The sequence below is a fragment of the Oryctolagus cuniculus genome, chromosome 14 (genome assembly GCF_051225735.1).
Source record: "Oryctolagus cuniculus isolate XC-2025 breed Fujian yellow rabbit chromosome 14, ASM5122573v1, whole genome shotgun sequence".
In the NCBI taxonomy this organism is placed as follows: domain Eukaryota; kingdom Metazoa; phylum Chordata; class Mammalia; order Lagomorpha; family Leporidae; genus Oryctolagus; species Oryctolagus cuniculus.
In genome coordinates this window covers 92,635,930-92,658,008 of record NC_142880.1, presented here as the reverse complement: position 1 = coordinate 92,658,008, position 22,079 = coordinate 92,635,930, and the positions used below count along the sequence as shown (strand labels likewise).

General features: G+C 48.7%; 1 protein-coding gene across 3 annotated transcripts in view; it reads left to right on the top strand.

The window, feature by feature from the left end:
* The window catches only part of ADCY2 (adenylate cyclase 2), a 411,933-nt gene that overhangs the window by 217,214 nt on the left and 172,640 nt on the right, over positions 1-22,079 (top strand). For all 3 annotated transcript variants that reach the window (XR_016220868.1, XM_051853662.3, XM_051853663.3), the window contains one exon: positions 13,749-13,898. Coding sequence is in view for 2 of the 3 variants with exons in the window: in XM_051853662.3 (XP_051709622.1) it covers positions 13,749-13,898 (150 nt within the window). In the remaining variant the exon portion in view is untranslated. The remainder of the gene's footprint in view (positions 1-13,748; positions 13,899-22,079) is intronic.

Below are 22,079 nucleotides of genomic sequence, written 5' to 3'. Positions count from 1 at the left end.
GCATTCTATCACTAACCACCCAGCCTTCGGGCAGACCCCACAAGTTCAGCATCAGACGGCCACAGGCTGCTCTTGTTTCAGATAGTAGCCATGCCTTGGGGGTCCCCAGGCCACCTACACTTCTGACCAACTGCCTAGCCATTCCATGTCCCTATGACCCCTCCTACATGTCAAGTGTGCTAGCCAATCTGGAAGTGCTATTGAGCTTTGGGGTTTGGGAGAGTTACCACTGATTCATCATCCACACAGTAGGACTCAATTTCCAGATGCCCTCCCAGAAGTTGGGTTTATATCGTGTGGCTCAAAGCCTCAGCCTTGTCGTGGTGTGGTTGCTCTTTCCTAAGTCCAGCCCCATCCTGAGTCATCTCATCCTTGGTGTATACTCAGGTGTAAGGAGTGGTTCATGAATAACAGAACATTCCTAGTTCTTTGCAAATGCCAAGGGCTTAGCCTCTCTCCCACAGCCAAGGGCTTTTCATACAACAGGAAGTGCCTTTGTAAGGAAGTACATTTTCCTATTAAATGTGTGTGTAGTGAGAAGAGGGCTCAAAGCAGTACTCCCAAAAGGATTGGGAGGGCAGGCTTGGAAGAATTAACCTAACTTTACATTTGAACAGGAAATAATACATCTTGGATTTTGCTTAACAGTGTTCATAGTCATCAGAGCTAATTCTGAACTGAGATGAGATGAGCTTCGTGAGTCTAATGAGTGACAACCAATTCAGTTCCAAGAAACAGAAAACAAAATTGTCCAAGCCAGTTTGGGAAGGCGGTTATATAGAGAAATATTTCAAATCCCATAGTGTTTGAAGTTTGGTCAGACTTCCTGAGTGTAACAAGCTCCTAGACTTCTGTTACTGTTGCGTCTGTGTGATGTCTCTGCACGTTTTCTCTGCTTGAACTTTCCAAAGGCCAGCTTCTCAGTTCCCCTCGTCGCTACACAAGCTTCTGTCACAGACCTCCGGAGGTGGAGCCTCAACACTCAGTTTATGTGATTTTCATCTTGGTGTCAGCTTCCAAATTCCCAGAGGGAGGATCTGCTCAGCCCAGGAGTCTGCCATCCCTTCTCTTAGCTGTGATTTCGTACAAGGTTAAGATGGTGACCTTGGGCTGTCAGTGCTGATTGCTACTCATTCTTCTCCCCTGCTCTCCCAGGTACTGAATCCGCAACCCCTTGACCCTCTGCTACAGGTTGGGTTGGACATATAGGAGGCAGGGGCAGATGGCAGAACAGAAGAGAGTGAGGTCAGGGTGGGAGACCCCAGCAGCCTCTTGCCAGGACCAGCTTTGGCAATGACTCTGTTCCCTGCCAGTCCTGTGGAGCAAGTGTTGCTCTAACAGCAACATCTTTCTCCGCCTTCCAGCAACGTCTTCTGTTGTCTCCTCAGGTCTGTGCATGGCAACAATGCCTCTGTAGCTGGCACTGGGGTATTTCAGGATCCAAGCCTGTTCCCCTTGTCCCTGTTCACCTGTCCCTTATCATCTTTGTCAGTTGTCACTTCGTGAGACTTTATCTCCTTTTTACATGCCTGTCTCAGATAGATCATGACTACAGCTGGACTCATGAGGTATATTCAATTGTTACTTCTGGTCTCAGAGGAAGACAAGTAGACACTGTCACTAATATGCAGTCTGAAGTTCACAAAGCAGAAAACAGATAGCAAGTCCATCCTACTTTTAAAGGCATATTTTACTTCTTCTGGGTCTCCCATGTGGGTACAGGGGCCCAAGGACTTGGGCTATTTTCCACTGCTTTCCCAGGCCATAGCAGAGAGCTGGATCAGAAGTAGAGCAGCCGGGACTCGAACCAATGCCCTTATGGAATGCTGGCACTGCAGGCAGGGGCTTTGCCCGCTATGGCAGTGTGCCGGCCTCCCTAAGCACATTACTTAGTTAATACATTCATTCACTTTGTTGAAACTCATTTTCCTTGGTGATGTGTTTTCCAGACTGTGGTACCCTGGTGCTTTCCAAGGGAAATACATTAATAGTCATCTGTCAGATACTGTGCAAACTCCCAACTGGAGGTGGTTCATGGTTTCAACATGAGAGAAAACAGTTTCTTTGTTGGTGTCCTATTTTTGCAATGATGAGCTTTTGATTGCTGAGGCAAAATGCAGTGCCATGCAGAAGTCAAGATGGGATAGGAGGTGCGTTGAATCAGAATCCAAGTTTTGTGATGTTATGCAGTGCTTAACAGGCACAGCGACTGCTGAAAGCCCATTCGTTAATCACTGTGGTTATTTCAGGCTGAAATAAAATACTATATTTTGCTTTATATGTGGTGATAATGGGTATTTTGTTTTTTGTTTTGCAGCAACTACTAAATTGTTAAGCCATAATACTTAAGATACTTTGACCTTACTCTATAACAAACAGAACTGCTAGAGATTTCCTTAGGCCTAGGAAAACTATAAAAAAGAATTACTGAGACACTTAACGGCATTATGAACCAAGAAAACTGGGAGCTCTGTATCAGTGGTTTTAGTTTTGGAAATAATTTTTATAATAATGTTAGAGCAAGTGTGCTTAGCTTTTTGCCGGTATCCCTTCAGTCACAAGCATCCAGATGTTCTCATGGAGACAGCTAGCTAATGAGGATCCTGGCAGCAGAATGTTCAGAGAGCTCCCCCTGGGGACTTCACAGCTGTAATTAACACCCCCAGCTCATGAGAAACTTGTTTGACATCACTTGCAAGTGTTCACCTGCCTTGTTAACTTTTACTGTGGACTTGTTTTGTTTCAAAGGGGTTTACCAGGAGAAGGGCACAAAATGTAATTGATGATAAGGAAATGTTCAGCAAGGATTTGCTGAATGAATAAACTGGCCTCAGTTCAGGTCATATTAAGGCATCATCAATGGTATGTCGCATTTCTGAAAATGAGCTACCAACCCCAACTTCCTAAGACACGAGCTTCTAATCTTTAAGTGAATTCCTTAGTGATAGATTAATAAATTATCCTTAGAATTCAATGTCATGTTGTTAGGCATTGAGATGTGTCCCCCTCAAAAGTCGTATATTGAAGCCTACTCGCTCAGAATATGATTGCATTTGGTATTGAGCCTTTGAAGAAGTGACGAAGGTACAGTGAGATCATTAGGGGTGGGCCCTGTGCAAGCTGACGGTGTCCCAACAAGAAGAGGATATTGGCACAGAGAGAGCAGGGATGTGAGCCACAAGCGGAGACCATGTGAGGTGCTGTGGTTTGAGGGGGTTTCCCTCCGAAACTCATGTTGAAATTGAATTACAGCTGTGACAGTGTTGAGAAGTTGGGGCTTTAAGAGGTGATGAGGCTATGGAGGATTCACACTGATCCAAAGGTCAAGTCTGTCCCCCATTTGCCTCTTTGACCTTCCACCTTCTGCCATGCAAAGACAAAGTATTCGCTCCTCTAGGAGGAATTCCAAAGAATTGCATGGTACCATGTTGGAATCCGATGGCCCAATCCCACTGACACCTCGATATTGAATTCTCCAGCCTCCAGAACTGTGAGCAGATAAATCGCTGCAGACTACCCAGTTCGTAGTACTCTGTTCCAGCAGAACAGACAGATTATGACCTGAGGACACAGCACAGAGGTTCCCATCTGCCAGCCGAGGACAGAGACGTGGCCAAAGCTGCCTATACCTCGGGCTGGTAGCCTCTAGAACTGTGAGAAGATGAATTTCTGTGGCTGGAGCATTCCAATCTGCGGTCATTTGTTTTGTCAGCTCTGGGGAACTGGTGTGCTCGCTTGGCAATGCCTGCTCTTTTGGATTATGGTCCCTGAATGCCATTGACTGGGGAAAGAAGCAGCAGTCGGTCCATGTGGGAGAACATGAGATGTGGCTTGGTGTTTGGATGAAACTAATATATACTCTAGAAGAAACTGACCAGAAGTCAGGGAATAGTGCCAGTGGGTTAAAAAAATTATCTAAACATTCTTATAAAATATGACCTAAAGGAAAACACACAGTAGGAAGCAAATGCCGAATACCCTCTGGGGGGATGCTACTTTCACATGTATTTCAGCCCTTTGTTCTCTCAAGGAGGCCCCCATCCTGTTTGCAGTTTTCAGCCCTGTATCCAAGCAGGTATCCATTATTCCAATTCAAAGCAGGCCTTGTGAATACAGCACTCTTCATGGTGTTTCCTCTTGGAGTCCCTCACAGGGTTTGGCAGCCCAGGTCTTCTCTGTGAATGTGCTTGCTAATATGTTTATGTTCCTATGCATCATTGCCAGAGTCCCTGCCTTGTTACTCCCATGGCTCTGGGGAAACCTGTCCATCTGTTGTGTTTGAGTCAACATCTACATGAGATCTACATTCAGATCCATATAACCTTCTTCATAAGGTGCCTTTTAAGTTATAATCATTGGGGCACTTTGTGTTTGGTTCAATTCTAAATTTATTTTCTCTCGTGTTGATTACAAATTAAGGTTACAGGCAGGTTACAATGTGCCCTATGTGCCCATAAAGGCAGGGATCCTTTCTCGTGTGTTGTTAGGGGAAGGAAAATGCTTATCTCACAAGCTTTCCATAAAACAGAGTATCATTTCCTCCTACACTACACTGCACAATGTAGAACCTCTGATAGCCTTGGTGATGATTTTCCTAAACTCTGGATATCTCTTGGCCGTGAATTTTTTAAATTGCTAAGTGTGAATCAAATGTGTCACCTATTAAATGGTGATGAAGAGAATTATGAATGGTGTTTAAGGGGAACTGAAATTAGTCAGAGAGATGAACTCCCTAAATTAGTGCAAAGTCCAAACCAAAGTGTGTCGACATTTCTTTTTCTTGTTTTTATTGACATTTAAGCCCACAGAAATTATGAGAACTAAGCAAATTGTATAGTGGTTTGTGCAGATCCTTGGGAGAGTTAAGACTAGTAAAATTAGTATGACAATTAGTATTTAGATATGCTAAGTTACTGAAGAGCATTGAGAGGCAACACCTACAATGTGTCCTCCTGTTGTGTCTCTGTTATACTGTGAGGGACAGGGCTGGGAAGACACAGAGACAGCATTGAATAAGCCCATTGGAAGATCTTGGACTCCTGAGTCCTTTGGATTTCTGAAATAATGGCTGGAACATCTTTGGAATAATCAACATTCGTTCAAATATCTGGATGCACGAAGACCAAGGAGACTGTGCCTCCTTTTGGGTGCCAGTGGCTGGGGTGAAGTTCAAGCAATCACTGATTTGTTTGACTGGAAAAGCCTAGATGGAGGCCCCTAACATCACTGTGTCAGCAGGCTGACAGCATCTCGCCCAGACAGAGAGTAACTCTGACAGTAGTAGTGCATCATCACTCAGAACTGGTGGGACAGGGAGAGAAGCATCCGCTCTCACTGTCTTGCAGAAATGGCTACAGGGTGGGAAACAGTTGGCCCCCACTTTAGGGAGCAAAGTAAGTGGCATATCAATTATTATGATGGGGTGCCTTCCACCTTAACTTTTGTAGAGGCTCAAGAAATGTCTGTGGAGAATTACAAAGTCCACTGTGGCTCTCGGAAGATGCTTTGTCCTGGAACATCACCACTGTGCGCTTTTCTCCGTTTCTGTTTTTGTCCTTGGAACCTCACCATGCAGCTCACTTTGGCGCCTTCTCTTTTCTCCTGGTGGAAAGCAGCTCAACTATTTGGTGGGCTGGAAGGTCAGGGATGGCAAGGACAGGAGAGTAAACAGGTGTGTGCCCCGCCCCCCCCCGCCCCCCCGCGCCCCCCCCCCCCCCCCCCCCGCAGGTAGAGGGAGCCATCAATCCTCAGCAGGGAGCTTTGCTCCCACAGAGCTCTGAATATTGGCACCTCTGTGTCTTCTCTTTTCTATGCTGTTAAGCAAATCAGTCTTCTCTCCATCAATTTCAAGTTTGCAACCACTGAGCTGAAAAGTACAAGTTTGGATTTCTGAGTGGTTCCTGCAGCCTGCCCTTGTTGGAGGGAAGCTGTGTTCTCAGTGATTTGATTTGTGGGAGGAATTTCTATCAAGATCTTGAGGATCTTCTGGGCTTGTTTCTGCCAGTTGGCTTTTATTGAACTGTTGGAGCATTTCTGAGAGGGAGCAAATGGCTCTCCGAACTGTTCCCCTCCATTTTAATCTAGTTATTAGATAGGACTGGAGCCCTGTCTCTGTTTAAGAGCCCTTCGCTGAAGAAATAACAAAATGTGTACTGTTCAAAAACATTTAACACCAACAGAGGTAGTATAACAGAGAATAATGGAAATAATAAGAATCGTGACCAACAGTGCTATCTGTTTTTTAATGGCAATTTCCATAGAAAATAGAATTGGATTTGACTCCCAGGTTCCAATTCTAGTCTCTTAACTGAAAGCCTGCTAGCACCATTGTTTAGGTTGTCATTCTTTGTATTTCCTTCATGCTAGTGCCTTTCTTTCTGACTCCATTCTTTCTTGGAAGGGATTTTAAATAGAAGATTCTAGCACAGATTCCAGTGCATGACCCAAGACTCACTGCAAGCTAAATTAGCCAAAGCACGGTGTTTCTAGTCTTCACTGAATAACTGATAAAGAGAGGAATCCCAAGGCCACAGCAAAAAGTGCATTCAGTTACTGGGAGGCTGCAAGAAAGGCCAAGGAGATAGGGCTGGGACTCTGCAGCTGTGTTGGAGAGTGCAACGCAGGGAAATTCTACCTGGTTGTATAAGAGCACTGGTTTGTATAAGACAAGTTTGATGCTGGTGAGTTATAGTGGACTTCCTGCAGATTCATATCTTCCATTGTATTTGCTTTTGATTTGCAATTGGTGTTTTTGCATATTTATGATCTTCGTCTTAAGCTGACGAGCTGTTTCAAACATTATAATCCATTTTCTCCTCTAAAACTGGGCAGGTAGCTCACGGAGAACAAATGCCATTAAGTGGTGGTCTTTTGCTCATTATCAGGAGTCCCATCTTACTACCACGTGCAAGTGTCACCTGCAGTCCCCTGTGGCCGTCCCAGTTTGCACCCCTAAGGGAGGAGGAAGAATTGGGATGCTGGCCTCTTTAGAAGCCATTAATTAATATCTCAGAGTCCCAGGGCATCTGAGGCATCGCCTAACCCCTGTCGTCATCGCCCAGACGTTTCAAGTCTGTGAACTAACACTCTTCGATGTTCTCTTCCCGGATGAAACATCCTCAAGCCGTTGGCCCCTTCCTTGGGTGACACAGTCTGGCTGGCAACAGCTTGACCCTTGTGACTCTCCTCCCAGCATAGACATGTGTGCTAACAGGTTTCAGTCTCCATGGCCACGTGGTCTCCAAAACTAGTCACCTAAAAGAACTGTGATCGAAAGTCCTTTATGGCATAAGATACAAATACTTTTTTTTTTTTGACAGGCAGAGTGGACAGTGAGAGAGAGAGACAGAGAGAAAGGTCTTCCTTTTGCCGTTGGTTCACCCTCCAATGGCCGCCGCGGCCGGCGCGCTGCGACCGGCGCACCGCGCTGATCTGATGGCAGGAGCCAGGAGCCAGGTGCTTTTCCTGGTCTCCCATGGGGTGCAGGGCCCAAGCACCTGGGCCATCCTCCACTGCACTGCCTGGCCACAGCAGAGGGCCGGCTTGGAAGAGGGGCAACCGGGACAGAATCCGGTGCCCCAACCGGGACTAGAACCCAGTGTGCCGGCGCCGCTAGGCGGAGGATTAGCCTAGTGAGCCGCGGCGCCGGCCCAAGATACAAATACTTTACAAAGGGCTCAAAAAGTTTCCTACACAGTCAAATGTCTCTTTCTAGAAATTCCTTAGGAGCACCTTCCCCAAACCCAAGAGGGGAACCCTGAGGTTTGTATTGGGTGTGAATGTGGTACAATATGAGAGATATTCAGAAGATTCATGGAAACTGCATATTATGGGAAAACTATGCATGGATTTAAAGAGAAATTGTTTGCACCAAAATGAATTTGTGTTTAATCCCATTTTCTGAGAACTTTTTGAAGTACCCTTGTTAGGAGCAACCTTGCACAGAGCCTTGCCCTCACGGTTCCTAATGATGGGACTTTGTTTCCTTGATTGTAAGATGAAATAATCAAACATGGCTGTGTCTCTCGTGCTGCCTTGTGGGCTCTCTCAGGCATGCAAAGACAGAAGGTATACTTGGAAGAGTGATGTGGCCACTGTGAAAGATGCATGTCCTAAATTGTTGGTGGATCCCAGAATTCCCACCAGCACATGTTCATGAATAGGCAGCCTCCTGGAATCATGGAGAAGTGTTGACAGGTTTCCCCCTGGGTATTTCATGCAAGGACATGGGGTATGACCAGGCTTCTGTGTTGATATCTTATCACGGTTCAGTTTGCGTGGATTCAGGATCATACGCCACGCATGATTTCAAGGTCTGGCTTCAATCTTCAGGGTAAATCTTGACTGGTGTTATTACCTTAAACAATTTGTTTTCTTCCCAAGACATCCCATGGGGGGCCATGTTTCTTTTCCTATTTTCTGACAGATCTGAGAATAGCTAAATGAAACAACAAGATAAGACATCAAGAGTGTGCGATGTTATAGAACAAATCCTGCTTTGTGAAAATAGGGATTTTTCAAATGTTCTGCTTAACTAGATTCTTGAAATAAAACTCATTGATATTATTTTTGAGAAAAGTTTCTCACTGAACCCCTTCCTTGGCTTCATATAAAATCATTACAGGAATGTGCCACTCTGAGAGGAAAAATACTTTCAGGCTTGTGTTGCACTTGCAAGTGAATGTCGTGATGAAAATACCAAGGTCATTGCTGTGACGCTTACAGTACAGCATCACAGGATAAACCAGCTCACAGGGGCTGGCGCTGCGGCGCAGCACGGCACGGCAGGAGAGCTGCCACGTGGGATGCTGGCGTCCCCTATCAAGGGCCAGTCTGAGACCCACGTGTTCCCCTTCCAGTCAAGCTCCTCCACACTGTGTGGGAAAGCAGGGGAGGATGGTCCGAGTACTGGGGCCCGTGCCACCCTCGCAGGAGATCCTGATGGAGTTCAGGGTCCTGGCTTCCCCAGCCCCCGCAGTTGTAGCCATTTAGGGGGTGAACCAGTGGGTGAAGATCTTCCCTCAATGTTTCCTTTTCTATGTGTCACTCTACCTGTCGCATGCATGCATACATACATACATAGGGGCCGGTGACGTGCGCACTTGGTTAATCCTCCGCCTGCGGTGCCTGCATCCCATATGGGCGCCAGGTTCTCGTCCCTGTTGCCCCTCTTCCAGTCCAGCTCTCTGCTGTGGCCCGGGAAGGCAGTGGAGGATGGCCCAAGTGCTTGGGCTGCTGTACCCATGGGGGAGACTGGGAGGAGGCACCTGGCTCCTGGCTTTGGATCAGAGCAGCTCTGGCCATGGCGGCCATTTGGGGAGTGAACCAATGGAAGGAAGACCTTTCTCTCTGTCTCTCTCTCACTGTCTATAACTCTACCTGTCAAATATATATATATATATATATATATATATATATATATAGAGAGAGAGAGAGAGAGAGAGAGAGAGAGAGAGAGTCTATCTTTTTGAAAGAAAAATGCTTACAGTTTTGATAAGTTTTCCATCAGGAAATGAACCTCCTATTTACTTGGCATTAAAGCTCTTAGTTGTTTATTCATGAAACATCTTTCTCTGAATATGCAAATAAAGATTGGCAAATGCATCTTCTAATTCTCCATAGGCAGGAAGGCTTACGCGTGTTTTGAAGCAATGCGGCATCCAGAGTGAATGAGTGGATGGCTTAGTGAAGGTTTTCTCCTTAAGTTCTGGGACAATGAAGACTACCCTCTGCATTTGGAGACAGGAAAGAAAGGCGGGAGGGGGAGGGGGGAGGGAGGGAGGGAGGAGGAGGATTGTTGGTCTATGCTGAATGTGTGCAGACTTTATTTAGCGTTCCCTAAATAAAACCATATAATGACTGTTGACATGGACTTTACATTGTATTAGGTATTGACAGTCATCTAGAGATGATGAAGATGGGGAATGGGGCCTGTTGTATGGGAATGGGCATCGTTACGTATCAGGGACCACAGCATCTTCAAGAGGTCCTGGCACCTGTTCCCCGTGGGCGCCAAGGCCTGCACCCAAGGATGTCCGCCAGACAACAGGCAGCACACTGAGCACTGTTTCGTCAACAGACAGGCTTCCCTAGAGAGCACTGGGCGAGTTTCCTAATAGACAATCCACATTTGCCTAATTAGCCGCATGGGAGAGGTGCAGGGGGCCCACAGTCCGGGCAGAGCACCCTGATTGCAATGTGTAGCCAGGGTTCTCACGCGGAGGCCACAGCTCCCCATGTGTGTGGGCTGCCGTAGTGCATGGGATGAATAAGGCTAAGTAATAAAAGACTGGAACATATGGAGCCAAGCGTTGTGCCGTGGAAAAGCCCTCCAGTGGGGCTGGTCACACAATACACAAGCAGTTCTCTTGCCACACACCTGCACCCAGCACAGAGCTCAGGCAGGCCTGGTGAGGGTGGCTGTGTGCTTTTTTAAAAGATTATTTCATTTATTTGAAAGAGTTACCAAGATAGAGGGAAAGACAGAGAGGTCTTCTGTCTGCTGGTTCACTCTCAAAATGCCCACGATGGCCAGGGAATGGGAACTCCATCTGGGTCTCCCATGTGGGTGCAGGGACCCAAGGACCTGGCCCATCCTTTGCTGCTCTCTCAGGTGCATCAGCAGCGAGCTGGATTGGAAGTGGAACAGTGGGGCCTGAATGGGTGCCCACATGGGATGCCAGCGCTGCAGGCAGCAGCTTAATCATTCACATCGCAGTGCTGGCCCTGTGTCCTTACACCCCATATGGGACTGTGGGGTATCCCATGAGTTACTCAAGCACTGGCCCATCAATCCAGTTCTGAGGAATTCAGAGGAAATGGGTCGTGAGTGGGGTTCCAGGAAGACAGTACCTGCCACTCAAGGGGGTGGAAACTTGGGCTGGACTTTCAGTGTATCAAGGGGTCCATTTGTGCACCTGCTAGGGGAGGCCATGGCAGGGTGGCTGTATGCAATCCTGTTGCTTACCCTTGGTTCTTATTTTGGAAGAATTTCTTTTTAAAGTTGACATTTTACTTTAGAAGCTTTCTTAGGAGAGAAAGAGAAGTTGTTCTTAGGAATATTCACTGCTTATTATTATTTCAGGTGCAACAAAGAAGGGTTAGGGTTTTCTAATCCTGAGCCGCACGATTTATGATGGATTTTTTTCATTTCCTGCATTCTTCAGTGCCCTGTGCTTCAGAATAAATCTGGCCCCAACAGGGTCTGAAGGATCTTTCACAAGGCAGATGGTCATTTTATAGAAGCCAAGTGTGACAGGCCTTAATTAACAGTGCCCTGCAGATACAGGGCTGCAGTTAGCTCCTGGGTAGCTAGAAGGTGATGCTGCTGGACACAAGCCAGGAAGGCCGCAAAGACTGCCCAGGTGCTGCCGCGGTGGCATTCACAGAAGTGACGTGTCAGAGAGGGGCAGTGAGAAGGCAGAGAGATCTTGAGCTGAAAAATGTCTGGAAGTCACAGCAAAGTCCGCATCGTCACTGCCAAGCCCTGGGCTGCTCAGACACAAGCGTGCCCGCCGCCCACACAGAGCACAGGCATCAGCTGTGCATCAGAGGCGCGCTCCACACCCATCTCTCACATGTACAAGTCGCACACAGATCACACAGACACACACAGGCATGCGTCATGCACAAATCACTCACGCACATGGAGCAGCAGCTGCATTTAATACGTCAGGCTTCGATACTGATGGAGGGGAGATAAAACGTGAAGACATGGAAGAACTTTCCGTGGGGGGAGCTCTGCGGGTGCGGGTGAGCCTTGGGTGCTGTCTGGTTCCAGGCCTCTGTGAAGTGACTGGGCTGCCTGTGAGAGGGACCCCTTATGGTCTGCACGTTCCTCGTCTCCACTTCTTTGGGCAGTCTGCATTTAGTCGAGAGAACGTTTTATCCCATTCCTCATTCTGTCCAGCTCTGTCCCTCCATCCCCTGAGTTTGTTTCTCAGGGCTTTTCGATATCCGTGTTTTCCTTCTGGGTTTGTAACCTACTGAGGGGAAGACAAAGGCACGAGGCAGACGGGGGACGAAAGGTCGCCGGTGTAGCCGTTGCATCTTTTAGAAAAGGTGGCTAAGTCTGGGACAAAGGGTCTTGGGAATAGTTCCCTGAGTGAACCCGCAGCCCTAGGGCAGGTGGGCCCACTGGAGGCAGAGCATGGCTGTGAGGACGACCACCCCCGTCAGGGAGGAAGGCCTGAGTGGGGCGGGGCTAAGCTGTTACAGGGGCTACGTCGCGTCCTTCTGCCAGGCCTCCCTCGGCAGGGCTGAGCAGCGAGGACTGCCAGGACTCTCTGCCAAATCTCCTCCTGGGGAACCCTAAAAGCTTGGGAGTAAGATTCCCCCGGCGTTTCCGGTCTCCGCTGCCCCTGCTCAGCAGGTGGAGTGGCCCATGTGACAGCTGATCCAAGGGATGCCCTTGCTCGTGATGGAAGCCACCGGTGACCTGTCCTGGGGAGAACTCCGGTGGGGTAGGCATCTGATCCGGGGATGTCTGTCTCTCCACTGGCTGACCTGGAGGCCCAGCCCTGAGCACAGGAGACCTTGCTCTGTGTGACTCGTTGACTACACAGTAAGAGCGCACACTGGAGCAACCACCGTCATTCCCTGTGGAGGAGAACATAAGTGAACGTTTCCCAAAGGTCGTTTTGCCATATGTACCAAGGACTTAAAAATGTGCATGACTTTTGAGTCTGTGTATTTTTGGTAACTGAGTCCAAGGAAATAATCAAATAAGAAGCCCAAGCTTTGTACACGCTTGTCCATGAGCTTGACCTCTGTAGCACAGTGCAGATGCACAGTATTAATCCAGTATCTGTTGAGCAATGCCAGTCTAAGTGAGGCTAGAGGCACCACAGCAAATAGTATCCCGGCAGGGACAACCCTGTTTCTACAGAATTTCTAGAATCTGAAATTAATCATTAAATGAGCAAAGCAGAAAACTTCATTCAGAATGAACTCACACCTTTCAGAACGGGATAGAGACCTTGACAAAGCCGCAGATGTTTCTGATTTGAGAATACCAGGGACATGGGGTAGACAGACAAGGCCATCTGGACAGTGAATCTACTTCCTGGGCAGGAGAATTCTAATTTTTAGCTTTTCTTCAAGTTCCGTTTTCCTCCCAAACTGTTGTGGACGAGAATTATTTTTTCGTTTTGTTTTTCATCATGGAGTCATGAGGTGTATGTTTTGAAAGGCTGTCAAATTCCTGAGTTACACAGGATAAGGGACGGGGTGTCATCATCCCAATCTCTGTTAGCTCAGCTTCAGTGGGAGGGCCGCAGGTGTCTGTCTTCCAGGCTCACCGTGGTGCTGTGTGACAGCCAGGACATGTCGGGCGCTCAGTAACAGCCTGCAGGCTGGCTGGGGCAGCTCTGCTCCGTGTTCCTCTCATCCCGGGGCCAGGGGTGTGTTCTTCCTCTGGGTGACCCAAAGCCCACGAGGCCCCTGAGTGAGGTTGAATCTGGTCCTGTTTATTCCTAGCCATGTCACATTAGCCAAGGTAAGACTGACCCTGCACATGCCTGAGCCCAAAGTCCAGTGTCATCACCAGTGAGTGTGGATTTATGGAGGGGATAGCATCCCTAGTGGAGAGGGAAGCCATCTGTTAAGTGAATGAGAACGTTAACGTGGAAACAGAAGTAAAAGGAACTCGCCCAGCTACCTGTGAGACCGTGGCTGGTGTGCATCTAGTTTTGTTGCTTTCCTGAGTTGGAAATGCCCGCCCTGTTGAGTGGCTCCATCTGTGTCCTTAGATCCTGGCCAACGTGATCATCTTCATCTGCGGGAACCTGGCAGGAGCCTACCACAAGCAGCTCATGGAGCTGGCGCTGCAGCAGACCTACCGAGACACCTGCAACTGCATCAAGTCCCGGATCAAGCTGGAATTCGAGAAGCGTCAGCAGGTAAAAGACATCTGTGGTCCCACGTCCCCGTAGTCTCAGTCATCATTAACGTGGTGTCCTACGTGGAGTTCATCCACTCACGGGCTTCCAAAGAAAACCAGAGGCGCAGGTTGCCCACAACCAGGCCGAGGCTGTGTGCCTGGCAGCTGTAAACACAGGAGCGGGGGTGGGGTCTTCCCCAAGCAGTCCTCAGGCCTCGTGACCCGGGGCCAGCAGTGCACACATCAATGGGCACCGACACATGGCTGGGAGACTCAGAGAATGGTAGCATTTGTTCAGGCACGCACTTAGGGGTGGCATTTGTGGCAGGAGACTGACTCAGCCTAAATAGGAGCCTCTTCTTTCTATGGTGCCCTCACTGTACCCCCCGTGGGAACCACTGTCCACGGGGGACAGGATAACGGCAGTGACTGCTGGGGGAGATGGTTGGGACTGGACCACCAGATCAAGTGACGAGCTGCTGGATGTTGTCTGCAGCCATCCCGGGGTGGTTGTGGGGGTACTGCATAGAAGTACCCACCAGGGAACTGTACTGACCATGTCGCAGCACTGCGGAGTAAGAAATGAGGCCGAGTGCAAGACGTGTGGCCACCAAGCCAGGTGGTGCGGTGCAGGATGGCAGAAGCAGACCAGATGGATTCGCGCTGGAGGGGAAGCAGGGAGGGAAACCCCGCATTTGACATGCTTAATTTCAGGTGATGGCGGGATATTGGTGAGAAAGCTGTGTGTTCCTGGCTCTGCCTGTTAATCGCCAGGAGCCCAGTCTGTGAAGACAGTGATTAGCCTGGCTTCCCTGAGCGCTGTGCCCCCCTCTCCACGAGTGTTCCTCATCATACCTACGCTCCTACTGGTATTTGGCACACAGTAGATACTTAATTATTGTTTGTTAAATTGCGCTGAATTAGTCCATTTGAGAAAACTACATCAAATCATATTAGGGGCCAAAAGAAACCCTTTAGATGTTGGCGCTGCACTTTGGTTTGTGTACACACTGCTGAAACGTAATTGAATTCCTTTTACAAACGGGCATAGCAGTTCATTTATTGAGCACTTTTATGGAGCACCAGTTTTGTGTCAGGCATGGTTCTAGACCCTGTGGTACAGCTGTCAATATGTTACTTCTCTCTGGTATTTGTAGAAAATCTCATTATTTGAAAACTTGAATGTCATACGAGCTGTGTGACAAAGGGAATCCTTACATAACTGATGCTGGTTCTTTGGTCTGTATGTGTGTCATATCCTGGATTCAGCGTTAAGATGCATAGACAGTTACTATGCATCCGTGTTCAGTAATGTACAGCTGGGTTCTAGGAGCTTCCACAGTTTGAACAAGCAGCACATGGTGTTCACTGCGGGTTCTGCTGTGCTGGCTGCCTACAGGTTCAGTGTTCCAGCAGTGGACTGGGTGAGGTTGGTTCACACAGAACATGTTTAGCTTTGTTTTCCATAACCTCCAGAATCCACATCAAAATGGCCCTGAGGCTGCAGAGAGCTGAAATCCCGACAAGATTATGCGGCCTAATATGAATAGTCACAGCTTTGACAGACATAGGAAGTCAGGCTGCTGATGTCGGCTGCACCTCGTATTTCTCTGAAGAGACCAAGGCAGCCGAAAGCATGTGGTGCTTCCTGGCCCCAGGAGCTGAGGGGTGCAGCGAGGACCACCGAGGACTTGATCCTCGAGTGCTCAGAGTGCTGGAGACTTGAAGGGACCGTCGTAGGAGGTATTAGAAGGACAATCATTTACTAGTTATAAAAAGAGGAACCAGAGCCGGCGCTGTGGCTCACTAGGCTAATCCTCCACCTTGCGGCGCCGGCACACCGGGTTCTAGTCCCGGTCGGGGCGCCGGATTCTGTCCCAGTTGCCCCTCTTCCAGGCCAGCTCTCTGCTGTGGCCAGGGAGTGCAGTGGAGGATGGCCCAAGTGCTTGGGCCCTGCACCCCATGGGAGACCAGGAGAAGCACCTGGTTCCTGCCATTGGATCAGCGCGGTGCATCAGCCTCAGCGCGCCGGCCGTGGCGGCCACTGGAGGGTGAACCAACGGCAAAGGAAGACCTTTCTCTCTGTCTCTCTCTCTCTCACTGTCCACTCTGCCTGTCAAAAAAGGAAGGAAGGAAGGAAGGAAGGAAGGAAGGAAGGAAGGAAGGAAGGAAGGAAGGAAGGAAGGAAGGAAGGAAGGAAGGAACCAGTAATGCTTTTGAAAATACAGACAGAGAAAAGGGACACTGAAGAATAAGAACTTTTATTAGGAAGCTTGTTAAAATATAATTTAAGTCCTCAAGTGCGTCTTTCACAAAAGTTGGGAGCCTTCTTCCAGCGTCTGATGCCTAGAATGTAGAATTTTTTTTAAACGAGGGCTTCAGAAAATATGTTCCTAGAATGAGAATAAATGTTTATATATATTTTTCAAACCAACATGCTGTCAAATGAGAACAAGAAATTGTCTTGTTGAAAGAATTTAAAAAAAGAAATGTAATCTGACAGATTTAAGGAAACATAAGCACTGGTCAATGGCAGTCTACGTGGCCTTCATAGAGGGGAGCAGCCCTCTAGGCAGTGAGACCTGGTGGGGAGCTACAGCCCAGATCAAGGTTGTGGGTCCCAGGTGTCACTTCCTTGGTCCCACCTGTCGCTGCCCTGGCCCCAACTGTCTCTTCCCTGGGTTCCACCTGTCGCTCCCTTGGGCCCTGCCTGTCACTCCCTTGGGCCCCACCTGTCACTCCCCTGGGTCCCACCTGTCACTCCCCTTGTCCCACCTGTCACTCCCCTGGTCCCACCTGTCACTCCCTGGGTCCCACCTGTCACTCCCCTGGGTCCCACCTGTCACTCCCCTGGGCCCCACCTGTCACTCCCTTGGGCTCCACCTATCACTCCCCTGGTCCCGCCTGTCACTCCCCTGGGTCCCGCCTGTCACTCCCCTGGGTCCCACCTGTCACTCCCCTGGTCCCCGCCTGTCACTCCCCTGGGCCCCGCCTGTCACTCCCTTGGTCCCACCTGTCACTCCCTTGGGCTCCACCTGTCACTCCCCTGGACCTTACATGTCACTCCCCTGGTCCCACCTGTCACTCCCTGGGTCCCACCTGTCACTCCCTTGGGCCCCGCTTGTCACTCCCTTGGTCCCACCTGTCACTCCCTTGGTCCCACCTGTTGCTCCCCTGGACCTTACATGTCACTTCCCTGGACCACACCTGTCACTCCCCTGGGTCCCCTATGCCACTTCCCTTGAACCCCACAGGCTTGCCCTCTTGCAAATTCTTTTGCTCCCCCCACAGTCACTTGGGCAAACAGTAGCATCCTTTAAGTTCTGCTTTCAGGAGGAGTAAGTCCTGAGCAACCAGGAAATGTTTTATTCCAGTCAGGGTTTGGAGAACTGAATCCTGCCCAGGTGAGCACCACCTGGACCGTTGCTTCGTAGGAAGCTGAGGCTCCAGAGGCTGACCGGCTGCCTTCTTGGACAGTTCCTGGTCTTGTTTCCTGGCTCCCCTTCACTGCCCTTAACATTTGCAGAGGGAAGTGAATGGCAGGTGAGCCCAGGACTGTCCTGCCTCGCCCCAGGAGGGGCCCACAGAAGGCAGGTGCTCCTGGGAAGGTCTGGGGGCTGGCAGCTTTCCCAACTGCTCGACCTTCTCTTTATGACATGTTTCCTAGACACAAATGAGATTTAAAAACCACGTTTGACTGAAGCAGCTGTTTCTACTATAAGGTGTTGGGTGAGAGTGGATTGAAAAATGTTGGTAGAGATTTTCTCAGAGTTGTATCCTTGCCCTCAAAGTGCCTCATATAGAGGCCGGCGCCGCAGCTCAATAAGCTAATCCTCTGCCTGCAGCACCAGCACACTGCGTTCTAGTCCTGGTCGGGGCGCCGGATTCTGTCCCAGTTGCCCCTCTTCCAGGCCAGCTCTCTGCTGTGGCCCAGGAGTGCAGTGGAGGATGGCCCAAGTGCTTGGGCCCTGCACCCCATGGGAGACCAGGAGAAGCACCTGGCTCCTGGCTCCTGCCATCAGATCAGCACGGTGTGCCGGCTGCAGCATGCCGGCCGCGGCGGCCATTGGAGGGTGAACCAACGGCAAAGGAGGACGTTTCTCTCTGTCTCCCTCTCTCACTGTCCAATCTGCCTGTCAAAAAAAAAAAAAAGTGCCTCATATAGGAACAATAAAAATAGTGATTTGTGATTTTTTTATTAAGTAGGAAAAGTTGTGCATTGTACTAGAGTTGTAGTTATCTCTGTTTTTAAAAATACTTTATTTATTTGAAAGGGAAATGGAGAGAGAATGGAAAGAGAGAGAGAGGGAGAGAGAGAGAGAGAGAAAGAGAGGGAGATCTCCACTGTTTCCAAATTCCAAAAGCCTGCGACAGCCAGGGCTGGGCCAGACCAAAGCCAGGAGAACGGAATTCAGTGCAGATCTCTGATGAGGGGGCAGGGACCCAGCCTCATTTGAAGCATCGTCTGCTGCCTTTATGGCTGTGCATTAGCAGGAAGCTGGATGGAAGCAGAGCCAGGACGCAAACCCAGGCACTCTGATGTGTGAAGGAGGCGTCCCAGGCAGCAGCTGAAGCACTGTGCTGAACGCCAGCCCCAGACGCTCACCTCTCTGAGTTCTGGCTTCTGTCTTGAGTTTCACATCCTGCAGGAAAAGCTGAGAGGCTGTTCATCAGACCTAACAGCGTAGGAGCACGTAACAGATCTCAGGGACCGACGAGAGCCAGATTCCGAGCAACCTAAGTGCTTGGGCAGTTGCAATAAATATTGCCTCCATAGAGTAAAACCTGGGTTGCTTTCTATGGTGAACAAACTCTCTTCATATGTTGTCTTTGTAAAAAGATTAATTCAAATAATTTTTGCTTGGTCTATTGTAATCCGGAGCCATCCTATGGACTGAATATGGCAGAATATACATTCTTTTGGAAAGTACTAGTCCAGTGAGGCACAAGGACCCCAGGTGTGCCTGGGTTCTGTCCCCTTGTATTAGAATTCAGTGAACCAATGACCTTCTGGCTGCCCTTAGATGCAAAATCATTTCCTCCCTGCAGAGCTCAAGGGACAAGCAAGAGTCCTGGTGTGACCATGGCTCAGTAGAGAGTGAACATACCCATCTTTGTCCCAGTGTGATAGCAGGTACTATTATGGTGTTATTGAATGTATTCAGTATCTCATTTGTGTGGCTGTGTGAAGCATTTTGAAGTTGAGGTTTGAACTGCTAAGGCTTGGTCTTTTTTCATGGTGAAAGAGAACAAAAGCAACTTCTATTTCTTTGAGTTCTCGCAATGTAGTTTTGTATTTTTACAGATACTGTTGTACTAGATTCCTACTGCAACTGCAACATAGCACCACGGCCGTGGTGATTTAAAACAAGCTAGATTTATTAGCTTGCCATTCTCGAGGCTAGAAATCCAAAACCAGTCTCATGGGTTAAAGTCAAGCGGCTGGAAGACCCACAAGCTCTGAGGGGAAATTTGCTTCCTTGACCGCACTCCTTGGCTCCTAGATGCTCCCTCTACCTTCAAAGATAGAATCTTCCAATCGCTGTCCCTCACAGCCCTCTGATTCTGCTGTAGCAGACTCTAACCTCCTTCCAGCTCTAATCCTCCCGATTCCTTCGTGTGACTCCTGGAGCTGCACTGGGCTCCCGTGGATGGTCCAGGATGGCCTCAATGTCCTTAATCGAATCCTATCTGTAAATCACATCAGATTTGTCACGTAAGATAACACAGTCACAGGAGAGATCCTAACAGGCTTGCCATTCCATCTACCGTGCTGTATCCATATTCCATAGCTGGTCTGTGACTTAAGTTTTTTTTCTCCCATTTAAACTAAATAAAGAGTTGTACAGTTACTTGTTCAGATCACACAGCTAGAGACTGTAGATTCCAGGGCCGTGCCACCTCCCATGTTGACTCTGCAAAGGTTTCCTGGAGTGATCGCTGGGAATCTGTGAACTGGAGAGTTTCCCAGCCATGAAGACGTTTATGATGGAAATTCTACCTGACTCCAGGCCAAACTAAGCAGTATTTCCAGCATCCAAATGATATCCTGCCAAGAAAGTAGGTGGCAGCTGCTCCTCCCGCTGCATTCTCCTGCACTAGGATTAAACAACGGAAGTCCACTGACACCCTGGGCTTGCATTTCAGGTGACCACACAGAGACAGGGCAGTGACTGATGCCAGCCATGTACCCCCCACCCCCAGTCCTCTCAGCATCAGCTTCAGTCTTCCACAAGGCAAACACATCGAGCAGAAAAGTTCTGTTCTGTGCCATGGAAATTTGGTAACGAGCTGTTCTGAGCATTTTTTTTTTTTTGGACAGGCAGAGTGGACAGTAAGAGAAACAGAGAGAAAGGTCTTCCTTTGCCATTGGTTCACCCTCCAATGGCCACTGAGGCTGGCGCACCGCGCTGATCCGATGGCAGGAGCCAGGTGCTTCTCCTGGTCTCCCATGGGGTGCAGGGCCCAAGCACTTGGGCCATCCTCCACTGCCCTCCTGGGCCACAGCAGAGAGCTGGCCTGGAAGAGGGGCAACCGGGACAGAATCCTGCGCCCCAACTGGGACTAGAACCTGGTGTGCCAGCGCCACAAGGTGGAGGATTAGCCTAGTGAGCAGCGGCGCCAGCCTGTTCTGAGCATCTTTTACCAGCCCCTTCTCTCCACGTTTAGAGATTGACCTTTCTCCAGAAGAACAGCCGGTGTGAGGACCCGTGGATCACTGGACACCTTCCTCTTTGCCAGTTGTCTCTTCCGGGTCAGGTGGAGCAGTCCACGCCGGGGCATCACAACAGTAGGCACCACTTCAGAGAACCCAACTGGTCATTAAGAGTTTGAGCCAGTGGCACGTTCTCTCTGCAGATCCTGGAGAATTAGAGCAGCAATTCAGTACTCAGAGCCAGGTGGTGCACCCAGCAGGTGGCAGCACACGTCGAAGCACACACGCCCTGCAGGATTTGCACGTTGGTCCTGAGATGCTGGTGATGCTAGGGCTCCAATGCCTCCAGAGACTCTTAGTGGAATTCTCCCCTGACCTCCAGGATGAGTCTGTGGCGTGCCCACTGCCTTCTAGTTCCTTAAATAACTGCTTCTCTCCTTTGTCCTACTCTCTCTGCCTTAATGAGGAAGGCATAGCTTACATCAGTCTTGGTCATTATGTGTTCCGTTTTATTAAATGATGATTGCCTATTTCTCTCTTTGTATTTGTATTTGTCTCCCAGTGGAGAAGGCATGGTTCTTTAGCTGTGGGTCTCCACTATTTTTTTAGTACTACGTGGAAGAGTGGATAATATAGAAGAGGGCACTCTACATGAAAGGTAAAATTTCATGGAAGGGCTCACTTCACGGCATTTTCCATTGCAGTCTGTCAGAATGAAGTCCAGGAGTTGTTCTGAAAGTTTGCATGAGTGTGGCGCTGATCTCTTCATTCTGTGAAACTCACATGCCATGCCTCATTGAGATAGCTCAATATGCTTCAATTTGTGGGCATTTTAAGGGAGGAATGATAATCAGTTCCAGGAAAAAAAAAATACCGCAAATCCTCCAATCAAATCTGCAACATTTTCAGAGAGGTCCGTTCATTAGAAGGCCTGAGATCACTACGTTTTTTCCAGGATCCCAGTAAATGTGCCATGAATGTGGACACTGCTCCCTGTAAGGAGAATGACTATGCAGAGACTGAAGATCCAGTGGAAGGGGCACGGACTGTCAGGAGTCACGGTCAAGCCTTGGTGCCAGTGAAGTGTGCAAGTGCTGAGGGCTTGAGGGCTCACAGACAGCTGCTAACCAATGTTTGCCCATTTTTTTTTGGAAAAATTAGACATTTTGCTTTAAAGAGAAAAAAATAGGCTATAATAATCAAGAAAAGATTCCTTTAATAATTAAGTATATGTTTAAATTATGACAGTAGAGAAGCCCATTGGTAACATAAAACTCTAGCATTGTCTTCTATGTAGGACAACTGAGCAAAACCCTCTGCCAGTGCCCAGGGCGAGGAAGCACCTGACTCTGCCTACAGATTTTCAAACTCTGTGGCGAGCCATGTCAATGCCGGCAAGGATGTATATTATGCAAAGGTTAATCTCGTGGACAGAGCCAAGAAAGTTCTACATCATTTGATAAGATAAAATAAACCTGATGAAAAGGCATTCAAACACTAGCCTTTCTAGTATTGTCATTCTTTTTTTTTTTTTTTTTTCAATAT